This window comes from Argiope bruennichi, chromosome X2 (assembly GCF_947563725.1).
Source record: "Argiope bruennichi chromosome X2, qqArgBrue1.1, whole genome shotgun sequence".
NCBI lineage: Eukaryota > Metazoa > Arthropoda > Arachnida > Araneae > Araneidae > Argiope > Argiope bruennichi.
Window position 1 is genome coordinate 70,552,399 of NC_079163.1, and position 27,712 is coordinate 70,580,110.

General features: G+C 29.3%; 1 protein-coding gene across 2 annotated transcripts in view; it reads left to right on the forward strand.

Annotated features, from left to right (window-relative positions):
* LOC129960181 (cadherin EGF LAG seven-pass G-type receptor 1-like) overlaps nucleotides 1-27,712 on the forward strand; it is a 152,116-nt gene that overhangs the window by 24,231 nt on the left and 100,173 nt on the right. Inside the window, exon 2 of one of the 2 annotated variants that reach the window (XM_056073389.1) lies at nucleotides 436-738. In XM_056073389.1, the coding sequence (XP_055929364.1) occupies nucleotides 633-738 (106 nt within the window). In that variant the 5' untranslated portion in view covers nucleotides 436-632. Of the gene's footprint in view, nucleotides 1-435; nucleotides 739-22,664; nucleotides 22,758-27,712 lie in introns of those variants that run through there. The other variant, XM_056073390.1, reaches the window with a different exon arrangement.

The following is a 27,712-nucleotide window of genomic DNA, read 5'->3' on the forward strand; positions in this document are numbered from 1 at the left end:
TGAGTTTTGATGAGATTTATAGTGCGAAATTTTTGTATTTTCACATTAGAATTTAGTCACCTTTCATACGTTATTAAAAATTAGAATTGATAATGAACTGGAAAACGAAATTGTTCTTAACAATTATAAAAAGAATCAAAACCATCCAATTTTTTTAAAAAAAGGATCATATTTAAGGAAATGCATTGGATGATTAGTATCAAACAGAATAATAATAATAAAAAAAAAAAATGCAGGCAACCATGGTATGCAATGAATATAACATATATAAATGATGATGTAAACAAAATATAATCTGTAATCAGTATTTAACTAACTTATTTCAGAACTTTTCTTAAATGAACACTTTTGTTTAGAATTGCAGTACTTGCAATAACTATAGCGTATGATAATTCTATGTGAATCTCATAAATGAATTTCAGCATTCTTTTAAAGGTAAATTTCCTATCGGAATGTGAAAAGCAGTTTCCCGAATGAAATGCTAGGAAGCGGAAAAAGTCAGTAGCATGTCAATAAGGAATTCAGCAACCACCTGCTTTATACCTGGACAGCAGCCGAGCCCTCGCCAAATGTGGCAGTCGCATTTCACGTACGATACGTAGATTGCAAGTGCAGTAGAACAGCGATTCTGAATGGCGGCGTCATCAACTATACCAGAAAGTCGGTTTTACAGTTCCCCTATGAAGCTATTCGTAGTTGCATTACTGTCCAGTTTGAAGAATCTTGACAACAGTACAAGTAAGTACTTTTTTCCAGTAGACTTTACACTATTTCTTAAACACTATAGAAATACCAGATAAAATACATATTTACTTTTGATAGCTGAAAGTTATTTTACTATTTTATTAATATTTGAAAGCACAAGTCTAGCATAGATGGATAAGTAGAACGAATTAAAAAAAACAACATGTACCGGAATGTAATTTTAAATCATTTACTTAATTTTCCCAAAATTTCCATATTTTTTAAAAATGGAGCACTTCATAGGCTATGACATTTGTAAATAAAAACACTGGACAATCCAGATTTCAGACAAACCTAATTCGTTTGTGTATAAAAGCTTCATTATATAAAAAAAATGATCTTCATAAAAGCCAAGTACAGACTTAGTTTTGTAAAAATGAGTTGAAATTGAAGGAAAAAAGTATAAACAATACAGCACAATTTTGATTATACAAGAAGTTTCCATAATGATTACTGGTATTGTTGAAAATACAGCTAGACACTTGTAAGCTCTCTTTTTTAGTAAATTAAATAATGATAAAAAAAATTTGGAAGAATTTAATGAGCTGTATGTATTGAGTATTGCCAATCTGTTTTTATATTCTTTTCGTATTCTTTGTATATGGAGTCACAATAATTTTATTCAAGTGGCTGATTGAGAAGCCATTCTCTTAGAATTTCACTTTACAAGTAGTTATAAATATATTCCCAATCTTTCCAGTAAAAATAAATCTGTAAAATAAAATACTGTTTAGGAAAACATTAGGTTATCGATTAACACTTGGTTGAATAATTTGAGTGTGTCAAGTTCTATCTTTTCAAAATTACCATGAAATACAAGCAAAAAGGTCAATGAATTTTCGCAAGTTAATTTTCGATTTGTATGCAGTAATTTCGATTCACTCATGAATATCTGTCCTCCAGCTGTGTCTTTGAAAATGAAAGGATGTTTAGTTACAAAGAATATCTTTGAATGGACGCTGACTAATTTATATGTCAATGATGTTAAGAGTGCCTAAAGATCAGATTTCTGAATGTGTTATACAATGCAAATATTTTTAACGCAACATTTGTTACATATTCTGAAGTATAAGTTTAAGCTTGTATGAATATCTTATCAGCTGTTGAAAATTTTATGATTCACGAAATTGTTAGATATAAGTACAATTCTTTCAACATATTCAGGAAGAATATCGTGGCACTTGGGCACGATTCCTTTCTTTTGTGAGCTCTGTGGTTCTGTTTGCTTTTTTTTATATATTTGAAATGAATCATAAAGCATTTCTCTATTCTATTTATAATCATTTTTCATTCAGCAAATTATTTGCTCGAAACAATTTCAAAATAAAATATATAGATTTTTCTAAAATATTTTAATCAGTTGTAATTTTTATATGATTGTTTCCAAATTTATATAGCAATCGAAATTTTTATTTTATAATGGTTTTAAGTAAATGACTTCTATTTATTGTTTCAAAAAATTTCGCTCTTTTGTTTTTATGTATGCTTGATGTTTCTAACAAAGGAAAAATGTCCATTGCATTACTCGCTTTAGATGACATAATGATTTTTCGTATTCGTACGCTTTTTGAGTTTTCTTAAGACACTGTTTTTTTTTAAAAACTGTGTGCCTTTTTTATATTCTATATTCAACACATTAAGCGCCATTACAGTCACCAGTGACTGACACTATGGTTTCCGCTCGAACATTTTCAGTCACCGGTCACTGACAGTACACGTTTCTTTTAGTTTTCATTAGTCACTGGCCACTATATTAACACTACATTTTCTTTTCGGACCACTTTAGACATTGGTGATAGATTGTACACTTTTCATCCAAGTGGCGTCAGTCACTGTTGATTAATGATATACAAATTAAAAATATTGTTATTCTTTTAATATATGTAATTATTTGGGGGACCATAAAAGAACCAGATCTAAATATTACTTACAACTTCTAAAAAATTTCTGTAACTGTTATTGAATTGCATTAGAACTCAAACCACAGACGACTAATAGAAGAAAACGCATTTTTAAAAGATTATAGATTGCTATAAATATATACTCCAGAAGAATAACATGCATTCTTATCTCAATCTTATAACCAACCAACACATCGGCGAAATCGGAAGAAACACGCACAAACTCGCTTGCACAACCCCTTTTCACAGGGGGGCTCATTCACGCACCTCACAGATAGAACACAGGGTACAGAATAACCATGCCCGAACCAGGACTCGAACCCGGGACGCCTAGATCACGGGGAAGACGCGATACCCCTTGGCCAGGAAGCCGGCCGTTCATGAAATATTAGGTATAATTAAATAATTCAAAAGTGCCGATCAAAATCTTTAGATCTGTTGTATACACATACGTATTTATTGGTGAAACGAGTATAACTCTTTCAATAAAATAATCTGCGAATGTAATATAAACACACACACACAAAATTACAAAAATAAGGTTTTAAATAGTAATACTGATTTTAAATTTTTATAAGTTTTAAAAGCAGGTTGAATATAAGGGATACACAGTCAGCATGCGGTCGGATAACATCTACAATGTTTTTCATCTACTCATCCATCATTCTAATCGTTCTTCCACTCGTGACTACGGATGTGCAATCCTTCCCTTGACAGAGCTTTCCAAATTTTCTGAATGATGTTAGGTGAATTTGCAAGAAAAGTGAATTTTGATACATCCAAATTCATATTCTGTTGATCAGTCTTTAATATATTAGGAGTGATGAACATTGCATTTATTGGTTATTATTATGCCTGATGTAGTATTGTACTAGTTGGTATGTTTTCAAAGTGTTTTAGGGCCATTCCAGGGCTGAGCCCAAAATGATACGCTTCACGGGCTTCCTGGTGTTAAAACATGTGCAATGAAATGTAAATAAATGGAGACTCGCCTGACTGTCCTACATTTACTGATCAAACTCCAATGTGATATGGTTTAGCCAACTGGATATTGGTTTATATTTTTAGGTTGCTGACATCTGAGAACATCGATAAGGTGAAAGGTTGAATTCCTCGTGATTCCCAGGGTGTGTTCGAAAATAGACAGATATAATCAATCATCAATGTTTAACATCAATTGTTTCCGGTTTTGGAAGAAATATTGGGTACTCTAGAGCAGCTCAGGATAACAATGCTTCTGTTATATATCATTATTCTATTGGAATTATATCTCGGAAGAACAATAAATGATAACAAAAGAAATGGAAGCACAATTTTAGGAATGTAGAAAAGGATTAAAAGGCATAAAAATATAAAAATGACATTTTCCTTGATTCACATTATTTTAAAAAAACTACCCATTAAACCGAAAATATTTCTTGGGGAATTTTAGAATGCTTCTTCAAAATTATTTGCACTCAAGAATTGTTATTTGAAAACCATCTGTAATCAATTTATACACATGTTCTTACTGTAGTTGATAAATTTTCCTTTATTATAAAGTTAATGAAATGTTTTATTTCACCTTTGAAATAGTATTCTTCTTTTAAGTAATCTTTATAAGATTATAAAAGAAATAATTTTAAAAAAGCTGTTTTTGCTAATCAACTCACAAGGATTAATAAATTATTCAATGAAACAAACTCTTAAAAAAATCAAATCAAGCAATGATTTGATAACTTTATTATCAATAGTATCTCTGTTTTTATCTCTGAAGTTTTAATTGATGAATGTAAGATGTAAGTAAAGGATTGCATGTTAGAGTAATGTTGGTGCAATTGTAAATTGCTAAAGAGTCATTCAAATCAAGAAGATTCATTATTCAACTTCAAAAATAAATTTTTTGGCCAAAATCCAAAGGTCTCAAATAATAAAACCTTTATCCTTTAGTTTAAAATATTTATTTTAATATCTTTCCTTTTTATACTTTGTCAAATATAACTCTTCTATCATTATCTTTACCTCACACATCTAAAAGCTCTTTGTCCTCACCTGGCAATACTCATAAAAATGCACCAAAGTCTCGATACACCATAAACATCTGGTATTTCGCCCGTATGAGAACGATATCCTACGTACTAGTCTTTTTCCTTATTGATATATATTTTCGTTTAAATTTCTCTTTTTTTATCTTCAGTACGTACGTATCAGTAAGTTTTCATATTTGATATATTTTGGTCTATTTTAACTTTTCTTTTAAATTATTTATATTGTATCTCAGCTTTGCATTACTTTTCCTATCTTTCTACATTAACCTACAATAACATTTGAGTGAAGGAAGTATATTTTTACTTAATTGTTCGATACTGTTTGTAGAAAATGCTATAATTTCTCATGCGATTTGCAATAATTCTATCTCATGATAAACAATTAATGGGTCAAACGTCATGTCTCACATTCTACTTTATATTTTATTTCCATCTTGATCTATGTTATATTCCCCGAGTTCCTCCCATTGCAGCTTTTTATGCATTCATTTTGCATGCATTTTATATCTTTTCTCACTTTTTTTTCATACGTTTTAGACAACTGTTTTCTTCATTCCGGTTTACTCGCGATTCTTCCTTTTTTTTGTTGTTATTACTTGTATTTTCTCATTTACTATTTTTGTATACATATATATACGGAATTGTCCCTCTTTCACAATTTTCAGAGTATCAAAGGAATGGCTGCATAAACCGACAGAAACCAATAAACTTTTAAATTTATCTGAGAGAACCAATAAAAAAGTGCCCTGAATAAGGAATAATTTTAAAGACAGGATCGAAAAGCCGGCAACATTATACATTTCTTAAACCTATAAAAGTAATATAAAACTGGATAAATTAGCAGTTAAAAGAATTTGGAAACTTTACCAGCGGAAACGCTCCAAAGAGAATTGTGAAAACGTGATGTTTTCTTGCTCCAACGTTAACCATTAGCTAAAAAAAAAATTGACTATAATAATTTATTATAATTTGTAACGAGAGGAAAAAAATCGAGTAAACTCTATTACATAAAACATTATATTGAATTACATTATATTATTATTATTATTACATTATTATATAACATTATATTACTATAATTATTTATTACATGATATTAAATAAATTAAAAAGTAAATTGCAAAAAAACAAAACAAAAAAATAATACAAGAGTAAAAGTAAATCAAGTGAATAAAAATCCAGAAAATTCTGACAAATTTTTTTTTATTTGCACTCCACTTTTTCTTGCATATTTTTAAGTTTTGTTTATTAGGTAGGAATTTTAGCTTCATCTTTGTCCATTTATATATTTTGTTGAATGGGCTTGAATATATGTTTATAATTAAGCTTTGGTCATAACGTTGTGTATTGGTGACGTGATGCATCCCGACATAAATTGATGAAAAACCCGTTTGTGCGATTTTATGGATTTTCCGTATGGGGTATTTCCGTACCAGACATAAAAGTGGCACTTAATGGTCTTTTGAGAGCCGATTGAGTTACTGATAAAAATTTCTTCTAGAAGAGATTGAAACATTTTAAACGTTATTTACCTGAGTGAGATTTGGCGAAATTTGGCAAATTCTTAATACAACTTTGAATATTTAATGATATTACATTAATACAATTTAATATCTTTTAATATAATCTGAATAATTTTCACATTGTGTATTATGAGAGATACATTTTTTTTCAATGAATTTATACAAAAAGATCAAGGATGACTGTTATTTCTTCTCATAAAATACTATGCCTGTGTCGAAACAATAATTATTTGAGGGTAGAAATGCGACAGCAAGTGATACGTGAGTTGGGAAGGCACAGCGACCAGACATCAAAATGTGTTCATCATCCAATCGATAAAGGTGGAAAAAAAATCTTCTCATTTAGTTTATTAGTTTAGTTTAGGCCGTTCGAAGTGATAGACTAACAAGAGTAAGGTACGAGTTGGAACATTGAGTTCGGGATTAGATTTAGTATAACGATAGTATATCTTTAGGATGCTCATGCAATAAAATATTAAGTGCAAAAGCCAGCCAGTTTTTATAAAATAGCCTTCAAACTTTCAGCATTGTTTGTATACTAATAATGTTACCGTTGCTCAACATCCGGACGGCACATTCTGTAAGACGTTGGCCTAGCATTCGTTAGACCTGAGTTTGGTCCTGGATTAGTGTTTTTAATTGTTTTTTTGTTTTATTTCAAAATTATTTCCAATTAAATTAACAATTTACAAAAAGTTTTAATTATGTTCTTTATTTGTATGCAGAAATAAATGTTTATTCACTTAATTCTTAAATTATTATTTAATTTTTTGAAGAAAAACGATTATAAGATGAGCGCTTTTTAAAAAAAATATTCAAAATTACTTAAAATTAAAATTTTAAATTTTCAAAATTAAATTAACATTTTAAAGATTTTAATTAATAGGATACTCATTTTTGTACGCAAAAATAAATGTTTTGTGTCTTAATGCTCGATTTATTATTTAATATTTAAAAGAAAAATAATCATAAATATAGATGCATTTTTCCAAAAAGAAATTATAAAAAATATTTAAATTAAATTAACATTTTAACAATAGCAAACCTATCAATAGTATCAGTTGCAAATTTTTTAATGCAAAAAATATGTTCATTCATCTGGTACTTGAATTATAATTTAATTTTTAAGTGCACAAATAATCATAAATAAAATTTTAACGATGAAAAAAAATTTAAATAATTGTTATCATCTTAAAATAAATGTTTTAAATTTTTGGATTTTAATAAAGACAAATTACTTGTTATAATTCAGTGAAATCGTATTTGTATCGGAAATCAATGAGAATATCCGATAATTTATTAATTATATCAGCAAGCGTTCTCAATAAGAGAAAAGAAAAAAAAGTAGAGAGTAGATGTTATGGAAATCACAGGCAGATGGTACAAATATTTTAATAAAATGATACGGTATGCTCGGTATGTTTCCGAGTTTTCTAAAGAAAAACAAATACTATTTTAATTTAAATGAATGTTTTCCAATCAATCCCTTTAATGTTTCTCTTGTGGACAATCATTATTTATCAATTGTGCACGATGTCAAAATGTTTCTTGTTTCCAACATTTTTACGGTAATTACCATTTTGGTTATTGTATATATATACAAAATTTATAAAATATTTTTATGATGTCAGAAATTATAATTAATTTTTATCATAATTTAAGTTACATTTGTAATTAATTTTCCTGATTAAAAATAAAATTATGATTCAAGTATTAGGTGAATGGACATTTATTTCTGCATTATACAGGATTTGCATGTTAATTTACATTGTCTACGTGTTGTTAATTTTATTTAATTAATTTTTATAATTTTTTAAAGGAAAAACTGATCTATATTTTTAATTACTTTTCTTCTAAGAAATAAATCACAATTCGAATATTAGCAAAAAAAAAACAAAAAACATTTATTTTTCCATATCAATATGAGTAACATATCATTTGAAACCATCTGTAAATTGTTAATTTAATTTGAAGTAACTTAGAAACAAAATAAAAAAAAAGAATACTAGCCCAAGATCTAGTGCAGGTCTTTTGAATACTAAACAAAGCCTTATCGAGTGCGTCATCCAGATGCACAGCGGTAGCGGCACATTATTAGTATAAAACCATTCCAGAACCATTTTCTGGAAAATAGCTGGCTATTGCGGTTAACATTTTAACGAATGGACATTCTAAAAGCCTACTATTATTAAACTAAACCTCATCCCGAATTCAATTTTTCAACCTGCGTAATCATAAGTTTGGCGCACAAGCAACTGTGATGTGTTATTATTATTATTATTATTTTCATTGGGATTGTCGTATCTGTCCTATGCAAGTCTCGCCTTTGCAGTCTTGATTTTTTCCCTTGATCTTTTTTCGTTAACTATTCTTTAGTCTTGGTTTCACTTTTCGAATGCTCCTGCAGAATCTCTTTCGCTTTAATGTACAATCCTTTTTTTTAGAAGACACTCTTCGAAAAAAGATAAGGTAGTAATTTTCAAAAATACAATTAAAAATTTTGAGCTATTTAAAGGTAAAGCTTCTTTTTATCCGCATTATAATTTTATTCTTTAGTGAAATATTTTTTGAAGCATTATAAGTTTCTGAACTGAGAAGTTGTCCCTGCTTTTGTGTACAATGTGAATTTAATCAAATTCTTCACATAGTCGGAATTCAAAAGCAGATCGTTCAGCCATTTTGAATACATTCAAAAAATGTATAAACCGAAAGTGGCCGGATGCATTTGATCAAACTGGTTATAAAGGTGGTTATCAAAATAATACATCTGTGAATAAAAATGTCATTTAAGAATGCGTTTCATAATGTTATCTGAGCTTCCTTTTTTTCAGTATAAAAGGTATATATCATGGTAGTACGAGATAGCATTAATGAAGTTGTATGCATCTTTGATTTTTATCAAAAGCTTAAAAAATATCAGTCCTCACAAACTTTCAAATTGTGGAGCCCGAACTAGCTGGAGCAACTGTGACTGAAACATCCCAGCTTTTAGTCGTTTCTAGAGGTACGATGTCTAAAGTCATGACAGTGTGCTCACAGAGTGGCATGAAAACTTCAGCAATGCAAAACGGTGAACGAAAGGAGTAGCTGAATGAAAGACACCGATGGGTATTGAAGCGGATTGTAATATCTAAAAAGAAAATAACGACAGCCAAATTGGACCCCAAAGCTCATTTGGCATCTGGAATCTCCAGTGTCAATAATTACAGTTAAGAGGCATCTTCATAAACAGAACATTCACAGGAGAAACAGTAAACCCAAACCATTTGTCACAGATGTTAATGCCAAATGTCATCTACAGTGATGTCATAACCACAAAACCTGGTCTGTTAATAAGTGGAAGACTTTTATATGGTCAGACGAATCAATTTTCACGCTTTTCCTCACAACAGGATGGTACATGTTCGGAAGACACCGTCTTTTTTATGTCTTTTTCCAACTGTCAGGCATGGAGCAATATCCGTCATTTTTTGTAGTGATTTTCTGCTAGGATGACTGGAGATAAGTTTTATCTGACCATGTTTATCTTATGATGTAAATTTAGTTTCCTATAGGAGACAGAAAATTGTAGGATGATAATGCTCTTATTCATGCTGCGGGGCTTGTCCAATCGTAGTTTGATGAATACGAGGATGAAGTGAAACATCTACCTTGGCCGTCACAATTACCGGAACCGGATCTCAGTTTAATCGAAATGTTATGGTTTATTTTTGAACATTCAATCCGGAATCGATATCCGCCACCGGTATTTCCTCCGGAACATTAACAATATCTCCGTGAAGAATGGTGCAGTATTCCTTTAAACACTATTCAGCTCTTATATAATTCGATTCTCAGGAGAATTCAAGCTGTGTTACATGCCAAATGTGGCCCTACGCCTTATTAATAAAGATTCTTGTATTCGTTTGTAGTATTTCTTTTATATTGAAAACCATCTGTATATATACACTGAAACACTGATATATCTACTTTGTATCATGTAGCTTGTACATGCCCACGAGGTTGTAGAAATTCTGAAAAACAACGTGACATGGAATCGACTAATATCTGAAGGTATACTGGAGGCAATACACATCATGAATTCCGCAGAGCAGTCGACAAATCTATAGGAGCGCGTTGTGGAGGAAATCTCTTCCAAATAGCACGTTATAAGGCATCACAGATATGTTCAATAATGTTAATGTCTCGGGATTTTCATGACCAGTGGAAGGGTCTAAAAAGTGCTCCTGGAGCCACTAGACAGCATTTCTCGATACGTGGAGTGTCGTACTGTCCTGCTGGAATTGTCGAAATTCGTCGAAATGCACAAAGGACACGAATGAATACAGATGAATGGACAAGATGCTCACACACATTCACTTGTGAGAATCCTTTCTTGAAACGAGGAGTTCCAAATCCCATCGACTGCATACGCCCATGTAATATCAGAGGCTCCACCAGATTGAACTGTCACTGTTGACAAGTAAAGTAGATGGATTCATGAAGTTGTCTCCATGCTTATACACGCTCATCCGCCAGATATAACTAGAAACGAGATTCAACAGAGAAGGCAATGTGTTTCGAGGCACCAAGAGTCCAATAGTGGTGATGATGGTCCCAGCTAAGGTGTAAAGCTTTGTAATGTGCACTCAAAATTGCACACGAATGAACTTTCAGCTCGATATCAATGATGGTCTGTTAAATAGTTCGTACTCTCACACTTGCTGAGACTCCAGCATTGAAATCCGCGGCAATCTGAGGAAGTGTTGCGCGTCTATCTCGTTTAAGGATTCTAATAAGTCATCGATGGTCCCGTTCTTTCAAGATCTTTTTCCGGCTGCACCGATATAGAAAATTTATTTTTACCGTATATTCAATATTCACGGTACGCTGGTGAAACTGCCATACTCGAAAATTCAAATGTCATTACTGCCTGGAAAATCCTCGAAGACTACTGCCACATTTAAAATCATTTAAATTTTTATAATCTGTCATTGTAGCAGCACGCATCTAACAGCTGAAACCTATTGTATTATATAGTCGCTGTCGACCACATCAAATTACGCTAATTGGTTGCATAACTCCTTTATTTGCTTATGCACGCCTATGCCAGTTTTTCTGGCTCATCATTGTATGTATTAAGTTGGCCTTTATTTTTTGATATTTCGGTTTCAGTTCAAGCACACCATTGTTTTCTTTTATTTATTTTGTTCAAATAAAATTGGTTCATATAAAATTGAAATAAATTTTCTTCAAATTTTGAGATCCCATGCATCATCTCGATAAATAAAACGCGACTTATTCCTTAATTTCGTGGTTTTTTCTCCATTGAGGGCATCTTATTCGTAATTTTCTATAGGCGTTATCTAAGTCAACTGTAAATGCAGTTATATCTTTTAAGATGAGAAGTGGTGATCGAAATATTTATTTAATCGGCATTAAGTGTCGCCAAATTATAATATACAAACCTCAATTTAACTGGCAAGTATTATCGGTACTATTTCATAAATTGCGGGCGGTTAAACTGTTCCTAAGTGAAAGTGCCAACTTAATAAAACGCGAATATTTCAATCTTAGGAGAAGGAGAAAATTCTTACAAGAGCGGCACTCATTGTTAAGGAAAAAAAGTCATAAAGTTGTGATTTCATTGATGCAATCTTTAAAAAAAAATGACCGCCCTAGGACAGAGGCTCCGCAAGAACATAAACTTTTGCATAAGATTTAAATAATTAATTTAAGGCTGCTGGAGGAAGACAGAATATTTTTATTGAGTCAAAGAGAGCTGTTGTAAGGAGATGTCACTGGGTAGTCAATATGAATATTTAGCAAAGCATGAAGAAAGGGCATTATTGAAAGTAAGGGAAAATGAAATTACTAGTTAGCTATTACCTATTTTTAATGTGTGATATTTCAAAACTGAAAGGCTACCTCACGTAAAAAAAATCAAGAAAAATCGTTCGGGACACAAATACTCATCGTTCGGGACACAAATACTCATCGTTCGGGACTCATAATTCTTTAGAGTAAGACCATCTATCTATCTATGGTTTTCTATGATCTATGATATGGTTGTCACCAGATCTGTTGCTATTTGGAATATTATAAAAGATTGAGGATTGGAATAAGACACAATTTCTCTGTTCGGACATAAGCAGTTCCAGCAGTACAAGCATTATTAGATCATATAAACGGTGCTATTACATTTAAAACCACTATGCAGATCGAGAGATGATGTAATTTAAATGTCAGTATCAAATATGTGAATTAAACTACGTAGCATTTTCGAAAATAGCTAACCTCAAGTGACTAACAGCTCTGAGGGTATTTTCCTTAAACATATAGAGAAAGGAATCATCCGGAGAAAGAAAATTTATTGGATGAGAATTGAAGGAAATACAGAGTGACTACGAAATACTGAATAATTTGCACTGTACATCATTCTGCATTTGAATGAACTGAAACTTGAAAATATGAATCAAGATTAATGGGAGTTTTGAATTAAGTATAGTTTTTATTGGAAGGAACTTGCACTCGACTATCAAAATCACGCTATCAGGAGCTGTATAGCATTGGATAGCATAGATAATTTTCTCCTTTAAAATGCCTTTATTTAGGCAGCAATTGGCTTTAAGAGAGTCTGAAGTGAACGGTTTGAGGAGTATTGGTTTGTTCCTTGTAGTGGTTTATGTTAAGTAATTGTTAAAGAGTTCATGGGCTCTCTACTGTTTAAATAAAGTTTTTAAAGACTTCAAGAAATCTGAAAATATAAATAATGGCATTTCATCAAATGATTTTAAGATATCATTAAATCACTTTTGATATTTAAATAAAGAGTCGACCATTTTTTGAATTTTTGATAAAAAATGTTAATATTGCATTCAAAAATCGAATCATAAATAATTTGAAATGGAAAAATTTAATACTGAAGGAAAAAGCATTATTAATCCGAAGGAAGTTTATTATCTCTTAAATAAGATTTTAATTTTAATGCTATCTATTTTATTTATTGCTATTATTTGGCGACCAGCCGCATCGCCAATCTTTATGCTCGTTAAAATATTAATAATTAAATATCTTATGTAATTTCTACTTTAATAGCTTCTTCAACAAAAAGTTTTAAAACTTCAAATTTTGATAGTCATATAATTCCTCAGTTCCAATTAAGGCCTTCAGTCATGATGTAATATGCATCTTTCTAATTTTCTGTTAGCTCCCGTAGAATTTATGCATTAAATTAAAGTGCAAATGATTAATCTGCATTTAATATAATATTTTTTACTGAATCGAAGCATTTTTTTTATAATATGATTACTGAAAATAGTCACTGAGCATTTAAATCTTATGGGCACTAAAGAATATCCTTTTTAATTTATATATCTCAAGAATTTGTCAATAAAATTTTCTCAGATTCATCATGAACAGATCCATTAATTAACAATGTTTAATTATAAATGCATCAAACACTAAGAAAATAAACAGAATCGTCGTTTAAAATAATCGGTCGAAAACAGGTAAAAAAAAAACTAATTAAAAAATGGTGGGGAAATGAAGATATTTTGGCGGGAAAGTTAGTTTTTAATTAATAATTAAAACTCTAATTAAAAATTCAAAACAAAAGGGATCCCAAGTGCACATACCCAACAACCAAGGTATACATATACCAAATTTGGTAGCTGTAGGTCAAACGGTCTGGCCTGTAGAGCTCCAACACACACATATACACAACGCGCCCGCGCGCGCAGGCATTGAGCTTTATTATAAGTACTAGCCGCCTTTGGCGACCAGCCGGTTCGCCAATCTTAATGTTCGTTAAAATTTTAATAATTAAATATTTTATGCAATTTCTACTTTAATAGCTTCTTCATCAAAATATTTTAAAACTTCAAATTTTGATTATCATATAATTCATTCATAATATTAAAAAGGCGTTCAGTCATAACGTAATATGTATCTCTCTCATTTTCTGTTAGCACCCGTAGAATTTATGCTTTAAATTAAAGTGGAAAGAATTTATCTTCAATTAATATAATAACATTTTTTACTGAAACAAAGCATTTTTTTATAATCTGATTACTGAAAATAGAGTCACTCAGCGTTTAAACTTTATGGGCACTAAAGAATATCTTTTTAAATTTATGTAATATCTCAAGAGTTGGTCAACAAAATTTTCTTAGATTCATTATGAGCAGATCGATTCATTGACAATGTTTAAATTTAAATGCATCAAACACTAAGAAAATAAAACGAATCGTTTAAAATAAACGGTTGAAAACAGGTTTTAAAAAAACTACTTAAAAAACGATGTACTTAAAACTATAAGCATATACAAAAAATATATAACTAACATAAATACAATTTACTTACAAAAGCATGCAACTAACCCAAAAATAATTTAAATCATCCATTGATAACGTTGTCATGGCAACAATCAGAACAGAATGCGCATGCGTGAATTCTCTTCGCCGGTTACGTAACGCAAATACGTGATTTTTTTCTACGCCAGTTGGGGTAACGCTATGCGGATTAGAAATTTTTAATTTCCTTCATTCTGTTTTATTTTAATTCAAAAGTACTTCAGAATGAATCTGAAAGATTGATTCATTAACAATGTTTAATTTTAAAAGCATCAAACATTAAGAAAATAAGCAGAACCGATTGAAATAATCCGCCGAAAAATTTTAACCCTAGCCTCATTACTGTTGGGAGAAAAAAAAAACTGAAGCCTTTCTCGTTTGGCGCTGGGGATAATGGAAGATTTTTTTGGCGGAAAAGTTGGCGGTGGGGAAAATGGAAGATATTTTTGGCGGGAAAGTTAGTTTTTAATTAATAATTAAAATTCTAATTAAAAATTCGAAAAAAGAAACCCCAGGTGCACATTCCCAACCTCCAAGGTATACATGTACCAAATTTGGTAGCTGTATGTCAAACGGTCTGGTCTGTAGAGCGCCAACACACACACACACACACACACATTGAGCTTTATTATAAGTATAGAATAGATGGAAGAACACCTTTATTATTCAATATTATTTGGCTATATATCTAATTTTTAATTAAGTTTTCTAATTAATATTTAAATATCGCCATTAGAGAATTTTGATGTGATGATAAATAATTAATTCATTGTGTTTTTTTCAAAGAAATCAAACAACTGGAAATTTCATTAGGTTTAAATGTATTAAAGAAAACTAAATGCCGGTATAAGATTTCTGAATCTCCTTCCATATCTTTGGAATTGAGTCTATTCTTATTTTAACTCACAGGAAATCTTTTGGAATCTTAATATTATTAATGATATGGTCGTAATAAGAATTGAAATTGTTGCAAGATTTGAATGGGTTTAACTATGAGTGAAAAGCAAATTCATCTGCAGTGTGTCAAAGACGAGTGAAAGCAGTACACGGACGTCAAAAAGGCTACTCTTAATGGAGATTTATTTTAATAAATAATTAAAAGGTAATTTTTTTATGATTTTGTTCTCTTTTATCCTTTACCTTTTAAATCAGCCATGTTCGAGGAAGCACGGGTTAGCTCTTATTTATAACAAATATTTGGCATATTTCTACATTATGGGTTAAAAAAAACTAAGAATTAGCGTTAAAAAATATTAAATAAATATTTCTCTTATAATAAGAACCAACACAATTGGACTTTGGCTGTAAATTTAACTTCATATGAGCGATTTTTATTACCGTCAAATAAGCTATTGATCTAGCAATTCCTTCCTTTCATTTTCGGAACGATGGAACTCCATTCTTAGTTGCAAAGTTACGATGCTATGCTTTTTTCACAAATTATAAACAGAATGAACATGAAATATCTCTGCTGTTACAATAAAGCGATTGACAATTCCTTTTGAAATATTTATATTAGTGATGCTATACAGGCACGCATACAAATAATAAATGAATAAATTATTTTTTGTAAAAGTTCCTAAATAACAGGAAAAAACTATATTGAGGTAATAATAACAATAAAAATATGTATAACATGTTAAAAAATTTGTTAATGCACAAAAAGAAGAGACTGTCAATAAAGACCATTATAAGAGAGTAACGTTTAAACCAATGGAAACGAAGAAATACATAAGGAAAAAAAAGGGGGTGGAGTGGGGATCACTCACAAAACTGTGCATTGTATCATAGATAAAAATTGTGGAACCGACCAAGTCCACAATTTTCTTGCTTACTTTTCCAATAATATCTTAAGATGAATAGATACATTGATAGAAAATAAACGTGTTTGACCAATTGCTTTGCTTCACAGACTGGTTGAATTTCGTATTTACTTCAGGATAGGAAGAAGTGCTGGATTCTTTCACTGTTTGCAAAAAATACTGGTACCCATGACTACGAGAAACTGAGAAGCTCTTTGAAAATGATAAAATGTTTTTGGGATACAAAGGATCTTTTTGAAAATCACAATGACCATGGGATACAAAGGAGTTCTTTGAAGATGGCAAAATTACTTTTGCTATTATTACTGATATTATAGCAAATATTTCTTTGCCTTGATATATAAGATATTTATCATTCTCGATATATTAGATATTTATAATTACCACAGTTAATATTTTTGTATTCATGATGTGAGGGTTGATAAAATAATGCGTTTTGAATACCAGGAAGGAGAAGGTGGGAAGGGGTCTAGCGAGATTTATTCGACAATTCGAAAGTGAATTAAAAATAAAAGTGACTATAAGATCGAAAAATTGATCACGCTCGGAGGCAACCTTTGACAAAACAAAAGTTCGGTTCATAGTGGTATCGATCGAGTAGGAAAAATGGAAGGAAATTCGTTTCATATGTCCAAAAAAAAAAAAAAGTAACTTCCTAATGACAAATGTCAGAGATTGCGGAGTTATAAGAAGAAAATTCAGGAACTTTCAGGAAAGTTACTATTTTTTTGATGAGATTGCTAACAGAATTATTCTTTATTTAGTTCTTGTTGCCTAAGTACCACAAAAAGAGAACTTGCTGAATTAATAATTCTTATGGGAAAATGGATATAGGAGCTGGAAAAGGATCTTTGCATATCTTAGCATCATGATCTGATTTTCACAGTAACGGGCCACTGTAAAAGTAAATGCAATATTAATGTTTCCTTTTGTGTAATTTATTCCATCATGGCAACCCAGGAAAATACCTGAGAATTCTTACAACTGGGCTTGAGTTGATTTTTTTTATCTTAATTTTTGAAAAAAAAAAAAATCGATTTATGAATATCATGACAAAGATTCATGCTCCACGATCAGCTGTCAGCTGATCAGCTCAAGATTCAATTCCGTTTTTGATACTTAACAGGTTTTTACTTGGGACTTAATCATTATTACATTGTTTGACTCCTTAATGAAAAATTCCGTCTTCACTGTATCAAGTTTATAAACTGATATTTATCTGAATTTTATGTTTAATTTTAAATTTATAAGATTATTTGAGTCAATGGAATTATTTTTCTGTGTATAGTGTTAATTGTTTAGTGAAAAATTTAATGTAAAATTTCATACGTGTAACTATATTATTATACAATAAATTTGAAGCATACAAATTTCCATTACATTGTTTATGCTTATGAATTCTTTCATTTTTTTACATATTTATTGCATTCTTCAAATTTTAATACTTTTATGTTTAAAGTGTATTATTTAAATTGTATTATTTTTATTGCTTATGATAATTTTTGGCATTTTTATGAAGCGGATGTTCATGCCATATGGACAAACTCTTTGAATATGTAAGGTATTTTCGAATAAGCAGAAAAATAAATTGCCACTCTATATGTAAAGTTATAATAAATTATTTTGAACAGAAAATACCAATCATCAGTTAATAAGAAAAATTTTAATTTCGAATTAAAAACCATAGTGTCCACTCTTATACTATTAATCTACGGCAAATAGTTTGTTAATTTATTAGAAATGATGAAATTATCACGAACAAAAATAAAAAGATACACGCAAAATAGTAGGATAAAAGTTTATCTACCATTAGATTAATATTTAAATTTTGCTGGTAATCAAACTTGATTGACCCTTCGATGCATATCGAATTAAATTACATTGTTTGCATATAGTTACATAATAATTTCGAATTAAAAACCATAGTGTCCACTCTTATGCTATTAATCTACGGCAAATAGTTTGTTAATTTATTAGAAATGATGAAATTATCACGAGCAAAAATAAAAAGATACACGCAAAATAGTAGGATAAAAGTTTATCTACCATTAGATTAATGTTTAAATTTTGCTGGTAATCGAACTTGATTGACCCTTCGATGCATATCGGACTTTTATAACACCACTGAAAAATAGTTCTGGTTATACTTTCAGATTTTCGTTATTTTAAATTCAGAGGCTTTTCTGTAATATATATTTATGTTTTTATATTTTCAAATTAATATAATTTTTCAAGCTCTATACCTTTAAAAAATGTTTTAATTTAATTTATGGAATACTTTTTTATTACTTTATTTTGTTTTGTAATTGTGATAAGGATTATTTTTAATATTGATTAAACACTACAAAATCCTAATTCGTATTGATAAAACGTACCCACGATTATTCGCGTCAATATCAGCCAAATGGATTCGGAGGGGCAATGGAATTTCTTCGGAAAGGGAAATATTTGTTGATTCAGTAATGGACCATATCAGCCTCAATGGACGCCTCAATATCAGCCAAATGAATTCCGAGGTTCAATGGAATTTCTTCGGGAAGGGAAATATTTGTCGATTCAGTAATGGACCATGATTATTCGGATTGATTTCTAATTGTTGAATATACGTTGCAATGGTTTTTCCTTTTTCAAATTCAAATGCTTTTCCATTATATGTACTCTTAAATTTTAGCAAACAGATAATTTTCCAAACTCTCTATATTTATAAAACTGGCTCATTTAAATTTCATAATAGATAATTTATTAACCTATTTTATTTTGTATTCAGGAAGCAAATTATTTTTCGTGGTTGATCCTTCACCAGTCATTTGATAAATATCTAAACTTTAATGTTGATCGAATTTGATCGAACTTTTGATGGTGATGGAACTTTCATGACAATAGAAAATTAAAATTTTCTAATTTCTTTCAGGAATATGGCAAGGAAACAGGTTTTACGTTGATGAAAGTGGTGATGTTGATGGAAGCATAAGTTGATTGAATGATAGATATTTATTCGGATTCCTTTCAGATTTTATGATTGGAACATATGTTGCGCTTATTTTTTTTGCGCTTATTTAAAAATGTTTTTTTTTAAATCATTTTTTCTTGTACTTTGTTATTTTGAAGTATATAATTTTTTGATGTGTTTAAAAAAGGGATCATATTCAAATTCCTTAATATATTTTTAGTTGAATATTTTATTTTGTTTCCAAGATAAAGACTATTTTTCGATCCATAATTGTATTTTATAAAGCCTACTTAATACTTTAATTTTCAGTTTTTCACATTGTATTAAAATGTTAATAGAATTGAACTATTTATTTAAGCATGTGAAAAACATTAATATGCTTTATTTTCTTTTGTGAAGGGCATTCATTAAATCAGCATAAAGTAAAGAAACTAAAATTTTAAAAACCACTGTATTATTGTAGAAATGAAGTGCTATGATATGTTGTGAAATGCAGACATTGCTTAAACAAAATGCTATTACAACACTTTATTCAAGTGATTTAAATAGCATTATTTTTTTATCAGTTCATTGGGAAGAAAAGCACGAATATTTTTATTAAATAAAAGGGAAATTCTGAAAGAAAAACCAAAAATTATTTTTATTGGCAGAATTCCGATCAATCAGAGTGCTGAAAAAAAGACTATTTAGGATTTGTAGTAGTATAAATGTAGTTTAAAAGAAAATAACAAAATCACGATATACCGATTTATCTGAGCAAATATTTGGCGATGGTATAGTTCGGTAATCGCCTTGCCATTCTTAGAAGCATGCTTAAAATTCTCAACAATTCTTCATTTTTAATGAATTCGACATTCCTTATTTTAAGAAAATTTGATATTCCGAATGATGTAAAGAAGATTTGGATTCTTAGCAAGCATTAAATAGTTTTATTTCTCATTTTAACAGTTGTAGAGCCTTATTAGTATAATATTAGAGCCATTTCAATGTCACACATTTTTACTTTTTCCCACATCTGATTTATTTTTTATTTTAATGAAATCCTATGCTTACTGCAAAAAAGGGGGAAATGCCCAGGCTACAATTTTTTTTTAAAATGAAGGTAGTTATGTTTCTAATCTAAAATGTTTCTGAAACGTCTTAGGATATGACTTCAACTTTTTAGAAAAAATTCTATTAAAATTAATATGTGTGAGTTTAACAGTCTTAATACGTGAGCGTCTAACAGTTAAAGAACGCATCCCTTAAATATTATCATGACGTTTTCTGTTATTTGATTTAAAACAATAGAAAAATAGTGAAATCATTTATTTTGTAACTATTTATCACTATACGGTTGAACTGCTACATTAACGCACTGATGTGTCTTTTCTATTATTTTCCCTAGATTTTATTTCAATTGTGTAGTCTAGAGTTTGAAATCTTTTTTTTTTATTTTAACATTGAGATATATATTTCTAGCTAAAGAAGCATATATATCTAAAGTAAAATCTGTTTTTAAATTAAAATATTCTAACTCAAAGAAATAAAGGAATCAACAACAAATAAAATAATAAACAATAGTAAAAATCTATTTTTTTCATATAGAACTCAATATAGGATTCTGTTTGAGAGACTTATCTTTTTCAACTTTTGCTGAAAATAAGTAGATCAATTCACTACTGCAAAGCTGGAAATTCGATTCAAATAATAATTTAGTGAGGAATTCATGACTATCACTGCATTAAAAGTAAAATTTAAAAATAGTTAGGGATAAAAAAAAAACAAATCGAAAACTTATCGAAAGCCTCTTGCAAAGAACAGTTTTGTTTGAATATTTAGTAGACATTTTTTTTTCTTTTTCCCCTTTTAGTTTATAATTTATAGTTATTTATTATAATTATTACGGAATCTTGAAATTACGTTTTGCCAAATACATTCCACTCGTGTGGCATAAAAATTCAATTGAATCAATGCATCAATTAATAATTAAGATTTAAAAATATTAGAATAGTATATTATCATCGCGAATATTTAAGTATACTAAGCATATCGCGAAATGAATGAAAATTCTCTTTGAAATAAATCAAGTTAAAACAAACTTTTATTTAACTTGAATGTATTTGATTTCCAATATTTTCCTTTTCAAAGCAATTCTTAGAGAAATTGGTATCAACCCTATCCATTAGTATCCAAGGGATTTTGCAGCTGATGAAAAGAGTAATGAATGGTTAATAAGGTATCGTAATTACTTATCTGATTTTTACGATAAGCATTATTTGATGCATAAAAATCATTATTTATAGATCAATCCTTTCGCTTTTTTTATTTTCACAGACCAAACATTACAGAGATCTATTCTTTAAATGAAAAAAAGTAACCTATTTGGCACTTAATAATATTTATGTTTAGCAATTTCTAAGTGAGTGAGTCTTACATTTGCATTTTTATTTTTTTATAAATTTAATGATGCACTCTTTTATTTTTCAATGTGGTTTCCTTTTTACTTTATCGAACACAAAAAAACCAGAAAGTTTGCCCTCCTTGAGTCTTAAAAATGCATTTTTGATTATGACTATTTATCTGGAAGAAAAATGCTTGACGGATCATATTTGGCATGTGACCAAATTTTGGATGAAATTCAATCAAAGGCAGTCTGTTCGGATGCAAAACTTCAAACTCCAGTTAAATAAAATTTGATTATCATATAATGTGTATATTTATAAGAAATGCATCAAGGGTTTATACATTCGCATGCATGTGAAAAATGCGATTTAGATAAAGGAAATTTAATATGGGATTTATAACTAAAACTGTAGTTATGTAACATATTTTGATTTCATTCGGTCGAAATAACGGTATCCCCTATGCATACTCAATTTACTTCACTATATTATGAAGTACAAAGCACTCATGTGCAGGGGAAAAAATGAGCACTCTTGGTGTTCTTGTTCTTGTACAAGGTTCTCAAATTTTCTGAGCAGAGAGGAGGGGGTATAACGCTTTAAATAGCGAGTAGGTGAGAAAGTTTTGGGAGACCCGCTTGTTTAAATTTTATTATTTTAATTATTAATTTAAGGATTTAATATATTCTATTATTTCATCATTTAAATATACATAATTTTTCTACTCAAGTTTAAAATTGTAGCAAATTTTTGATTTATTCTAAAATTATTCATACAAGTGTAATGATAAATAAAATTTTGTACCCAAATGGGAGTCCCACAACACTGAGAGTATGAAAAAGTCCATTCGTGCAGCCGTTTTGATTGAAAAGAAAAGACATTCATGTAATAATGCCATGGAAACTTTTCGCCAAGACTCCCACTTGGCGACAATTGAGTCGAAGGAACATCAACAAGTGTTTGCACTCGAATTGCTTCCGGAGAAGTAGAAGGATGCTCCTTCTAATTGTTGCTTATTCTTCCTTGCTCCTTATCGGCGCCAGTCGATTGAAATTCGAAACATTCAGCGAGGGTAAGTTAGATTGCATTATAAAATTTCAGATGGAATATTTAGTTAAAAGTAGATGCGTTCCATTGTTTTCTTTTTCTGTTTGTTCATTTACAAAACACTAGTAATTATTTCAACTCAAATAAAGAAACTCCATCTTATAGTCATTCTAAGAATGTTTTAAATAACTTCTAAATATTTTAAAGGATTAATTGCAACCTACATAACAGAAAAAGCAGTTTATTCGAATATGAGCAAATAATTTCATTGAATTTCAATAGGAATAATTCATTAGAGAAAGCAAGTGTCTTTTGTCTTGAAGGTGGATTCTACAGAAGTTATCCGGAACTATAAATGAATTGCGCTGCTGGTTGTTTCGTATAATTTTTCAATTCATTTCGAATTATTTACTTGATTTTTGTCTTAAAGGAAATCGGTTTTTTTCAACTAATTAATTTTATTTTAAAAGCTGAGTTTAAAATTGAATTTTTGAACTATTTCTCCAAGATTACTCTCATTAAAGATGATAAATTGTGCAATAAAGAGAGTAATGCCACTGACCGCGTTTTAATTTAATCAAACTAAATACTGATTTATTTTGGAGAATGATAACTTAGTAATAATAATAATTTTAATCAATTAATATCTTTTTCATTTAAAATATCCTAGAAATCTGCATTCTCATCGCGATCAAATTCAGCCATTTAATGAGAACTACTTACATTCCGAAATTTAAAAAAAAAACAGCAATGATAAATTCATTAAATTGAGATGAAATATTTAATAAATTGCTCTGTATTTTTTAAAAGTTTTTCCTTCATTACAATATATGGCTGTAATTTCTTCAAAAGTATGTTAAATATTTAAACAGTGTATAAAATATTTGGGAATGATAGCTGCAAATAAAACTTATTAAAATATGGAGCAGGATTATTATTCAAAGAAACATGTATAATAGTAAACTTGTCATTAACACACTAAACAAACGGTAGGTTTTGTAAGCAAAACAACACTTGTATATTTGTAAGCGGCATCTATTAATCAACAAATTACCAGAAAAGCAATCTTTTTAAATAAAATCTATTTTCAAGATAATCGGATTCAGTCTCTAATCTTTAAAAGAACGAAAATTTTATCTGCATATTTCTTTATTTTTATCTTAGATCATTTGATAAAAAAAAAAAAATGTAAATTCCATATTTAAAGTAAAGTTACTGTGGAGCTTTATAAGCCAATATATGTATTAAAAAATGTCAGTTCTTAACAATGTTTGAAATTCACAACTCTCCTGTCACCAGATTTTCATGTAACTGAAATAGTAAATTCTTGTTAATAATTGTGAAATAAAAGGAAAAAATCATGGACTATGCTTTGCTTTTATAATAAAAGTCGTTACTTAATAACAGCTCTTAAATATCACAGGTTTTTAGACATTTAGAAGTTAGGGCAATTTCTACTAGTAAGGAAAAAAAATAATTGAAAATATACTATTCAACTAGCAACTTGATATAATACGGTTCCTTACTGTTGGGAGGAATATGATACCGTCCAAATGCAATAGAAAAATTTCACCTCTGGCGTTTCCAGCGGAAGCACTTCACATATGTTTTCAGACTGAGTCACTTTTCCCTCTCCTTCGCTGGAAAACCACAAATTTTTTTCCCTTGATTAATTTTTTTTCCTTGATTAATTTTTTTCTCCTTGATTCTTCAACATTTTCACTAGCGATCTATTTGGGGAAAAGGCTTGCGTGTTTCTGTCATACTAATCTAAAAATGCTCTGGATTCAATGATATAAAAAGGAATTGAAATGAAAAGAGTTAGTCTGATTATTTTAATTCAAATGCTTTTTATTTGCTAAATTTCATGATGAACGATGTTTTCTAAATTGGCCCCTTTTAGGGTCGATTGTCCCTTGTTAAAATTTTCTTATAAATAAGTTAAATCCCTTTTGTTATGCAATTCAAAAGACTGTTAAGAAAAATATTTGGTGCTCTTTTCATTCTATTTTCATCGTATAACTTCCTTCTTGAAATAAAAAATACAGAAACCTACAATTTAAGACCTTTTTATTCTTCTGGTTTGTGGCCTTTTGGAGTTATCGTGTTTGCAGGTAGACTAAGATTAATCCAAAAATTATATTTTCAGCCTCAAAAAAAAAAAAATGACTCGAACTCAGAGTGCGAAATAAATAAATAATTTAAAAAATATATGACACGTGACTGAATGATTCTTAAAAGGAAAGCAAGCAAAACGCAAATGCAACAACCAAATAATTACAGAAATCCCATTACAAATCTTATTTTAGCAGCAGTTTGAATTCATGCTCAGAATAGTGGGTTACATGAGCAATTGGAGTTGGATAATTTAAAAAATATAATGGATTCAGGCTATTGGATGGATTGGCGCATTTTCTTGCAGGTAGCCATTGTCAGCGTGATTTTTGGTTGGGTCTGAAAACTGTGATGCACAAATCATTAATATACAATTCAAGTATATTGAATAAAAAATAAAGGGAATTTTTGTAATTTATTGCAAATCGGAATATTTGTTTTTTTATAATCGTTTTTTTTTTTTTTTTTTTTTTTCATGTTCATTCGGTATATTTCAAAGCTCTCACTTGAAATATATGAAGATTGACAACTTCTTTGTAGATTAAATTCTTTTTTCTTCTTTGTAGATTAAATTTTATTTTGCACTCTTTTGAAAAAACGACTCTCGTTAAAAACTTTAAGATAATGAATAACAAATTTTGATAAAAATAACTTATTCTCTTTCGTTGAAATTGATACACTAATGTTTATTTCTCAATTAAGAACCAATTTATTTTAAATGCAAAGCATTATAAAAAGTATTTTTAGTCATTACTTAAGGTATGATGCTTTTAATTTTTAATTTTAATGATATTCACTTTAAAGTGGAAGAACGATAACAAAAAAATGTGACAATTAAGGTCACTGATTTCTGAAATAAGACCTTCATTTCATTTAAGTATAATTAAAGTATAAGTACGAATGCACATCACCACGCTATGTATAAGCCGAAATATAATTTATCATTTTTTTCTCACATATCACAAAAGCATCTTATTTTTTTCTTGAACTGACATTTGATATCTTCAATGTCCTTTTTTTGCTTCGGTTCATTCCACTTACAGCAAATGGGGACAAGTGATTAAAACAGCTTTCTGGGCTGTTTCTCTAGTTCAAAATATTATTTTGTTACTACTTCCAAAATAATTCATTTTTTGAAAATATAATGGCATATTTTCTTACTTGCTTTTTAAAACAGCTTTTTTCTTACAGTAAAGTCTTTTGTTAAGCTATTATTTGATATTTCTATGTAGACTCCACAGCACCTTCTATAAAATACAAACATCATTGCAAAATAATTTTTCTCAAATGTTTAACAGAATTGAGGTTCAATCTTGGCTGTGAATATCATCGAAAATGCTTGTATCTGACTATATAATCATCTGAAGTGAAAATATGTATCCATTTAATTTATGATTTTTATTGAAATACGAATTAAGGTACCTATATGGGTTTTTTTTTTTAACCAATTAATATCTTTGGTTTATATGAAACCTCTGTTAGCATTACTTATTCTCGTATTATTCTTGGTATATATACATATATATATATATATATATATATATATATATATATATATATATATATATATATATATATATTGATGGTACATCTTTTTCCAAGTTCAATCTCTGAAAGATGCATTTACAAATAATAAAATCGTCAATTTCAGTTCTTCTTTAAATCAATACTTGATGCCGTTTTCACTACAACTTAGCAAAAATTAATGAGCTCATATACTATGCTGAGAATGTTCGACACTGTTTGGCTAAAATTTATTTAAAAGGAACTTACGAAGAGTTTCTAAATTAATATTGGTTACTTTCAAGTAGGTTATAAGCAGAAAAGTATTTAAGTAAGAAAAATTCTACCAGATATCTCGCAGTTGACATTATCAACAACAGGTATTCGTCCACTGATTATCGACAACTAGGTATTTCTTGTTCACTTTGCATGGTTCTGCCGTAATCGTATATAATCTAGTTACAATCAGTAGTATAATTACGTAATGACAGACTTATAAAGTGACGATCATTCACCAAGAATCGTTAAGTGAATATTTAAGCACTATCCTGATAATAAAGTATTAATTTAATATTAAAATTACAAACGGAATTTTTAAAAATAATCCTTTTTTTTCGGGTTTTTATTTATCCTCTGAAGTTGTTCTTTCTTCCTATTGCTGTTAACTGCGGAGTATCACAAAAGACGTGATATCTAAATTTCTCGTAACTGGCAAGTTTTGTATAGAAGTTTTTTTCACGCAATCCCACAGCACAAGCACTAACATTTAAAAAAAAATCTAAGTTCAGTCAGTCAATAAGTGTATAGAAAGTATTCTTTCAAGAGGCATTTAAAGAAACTTTGAACATCTGAAAGTGTTTTTGATAGAAAAAGAATTCGATTTTTTTTCGATTTCATAGTATTTTCGGAGATAGGATTAACCTGAAATTTTCTTTTTCAAAAAGATTGAAATTTCATTTTCATATTCTTATGTGTATGTGCGAGATTCTAAAAGCCTCTTGTTGTCTTTTCTATAAAAAGTATTGCTACAACATCATTACTCGACATCATTTTTTACTTGATTATGATATAAACTTCTTTATATAAAGCTATAAATTGACATTAAATTAAAAAAATTCAATTCCGTAGAAATGCATTTATTTTTATTCAACCATATCCATTTCTTAAACTCTTAAAATAACTTTTTTTCTTGCATTTTCGTAAAAAATTATTTTAATTAGTGTAGAGTTAACAGATTGCAAACAAATAACAAAATATTTCCATTCTAGTTTTGAATTTAATTATTTAATATTATTTACAAGTAAAATTTATGAAACAAATCTTAATTCTCTTTGATATGAATTTTTTTTATTAAAGTGTCCT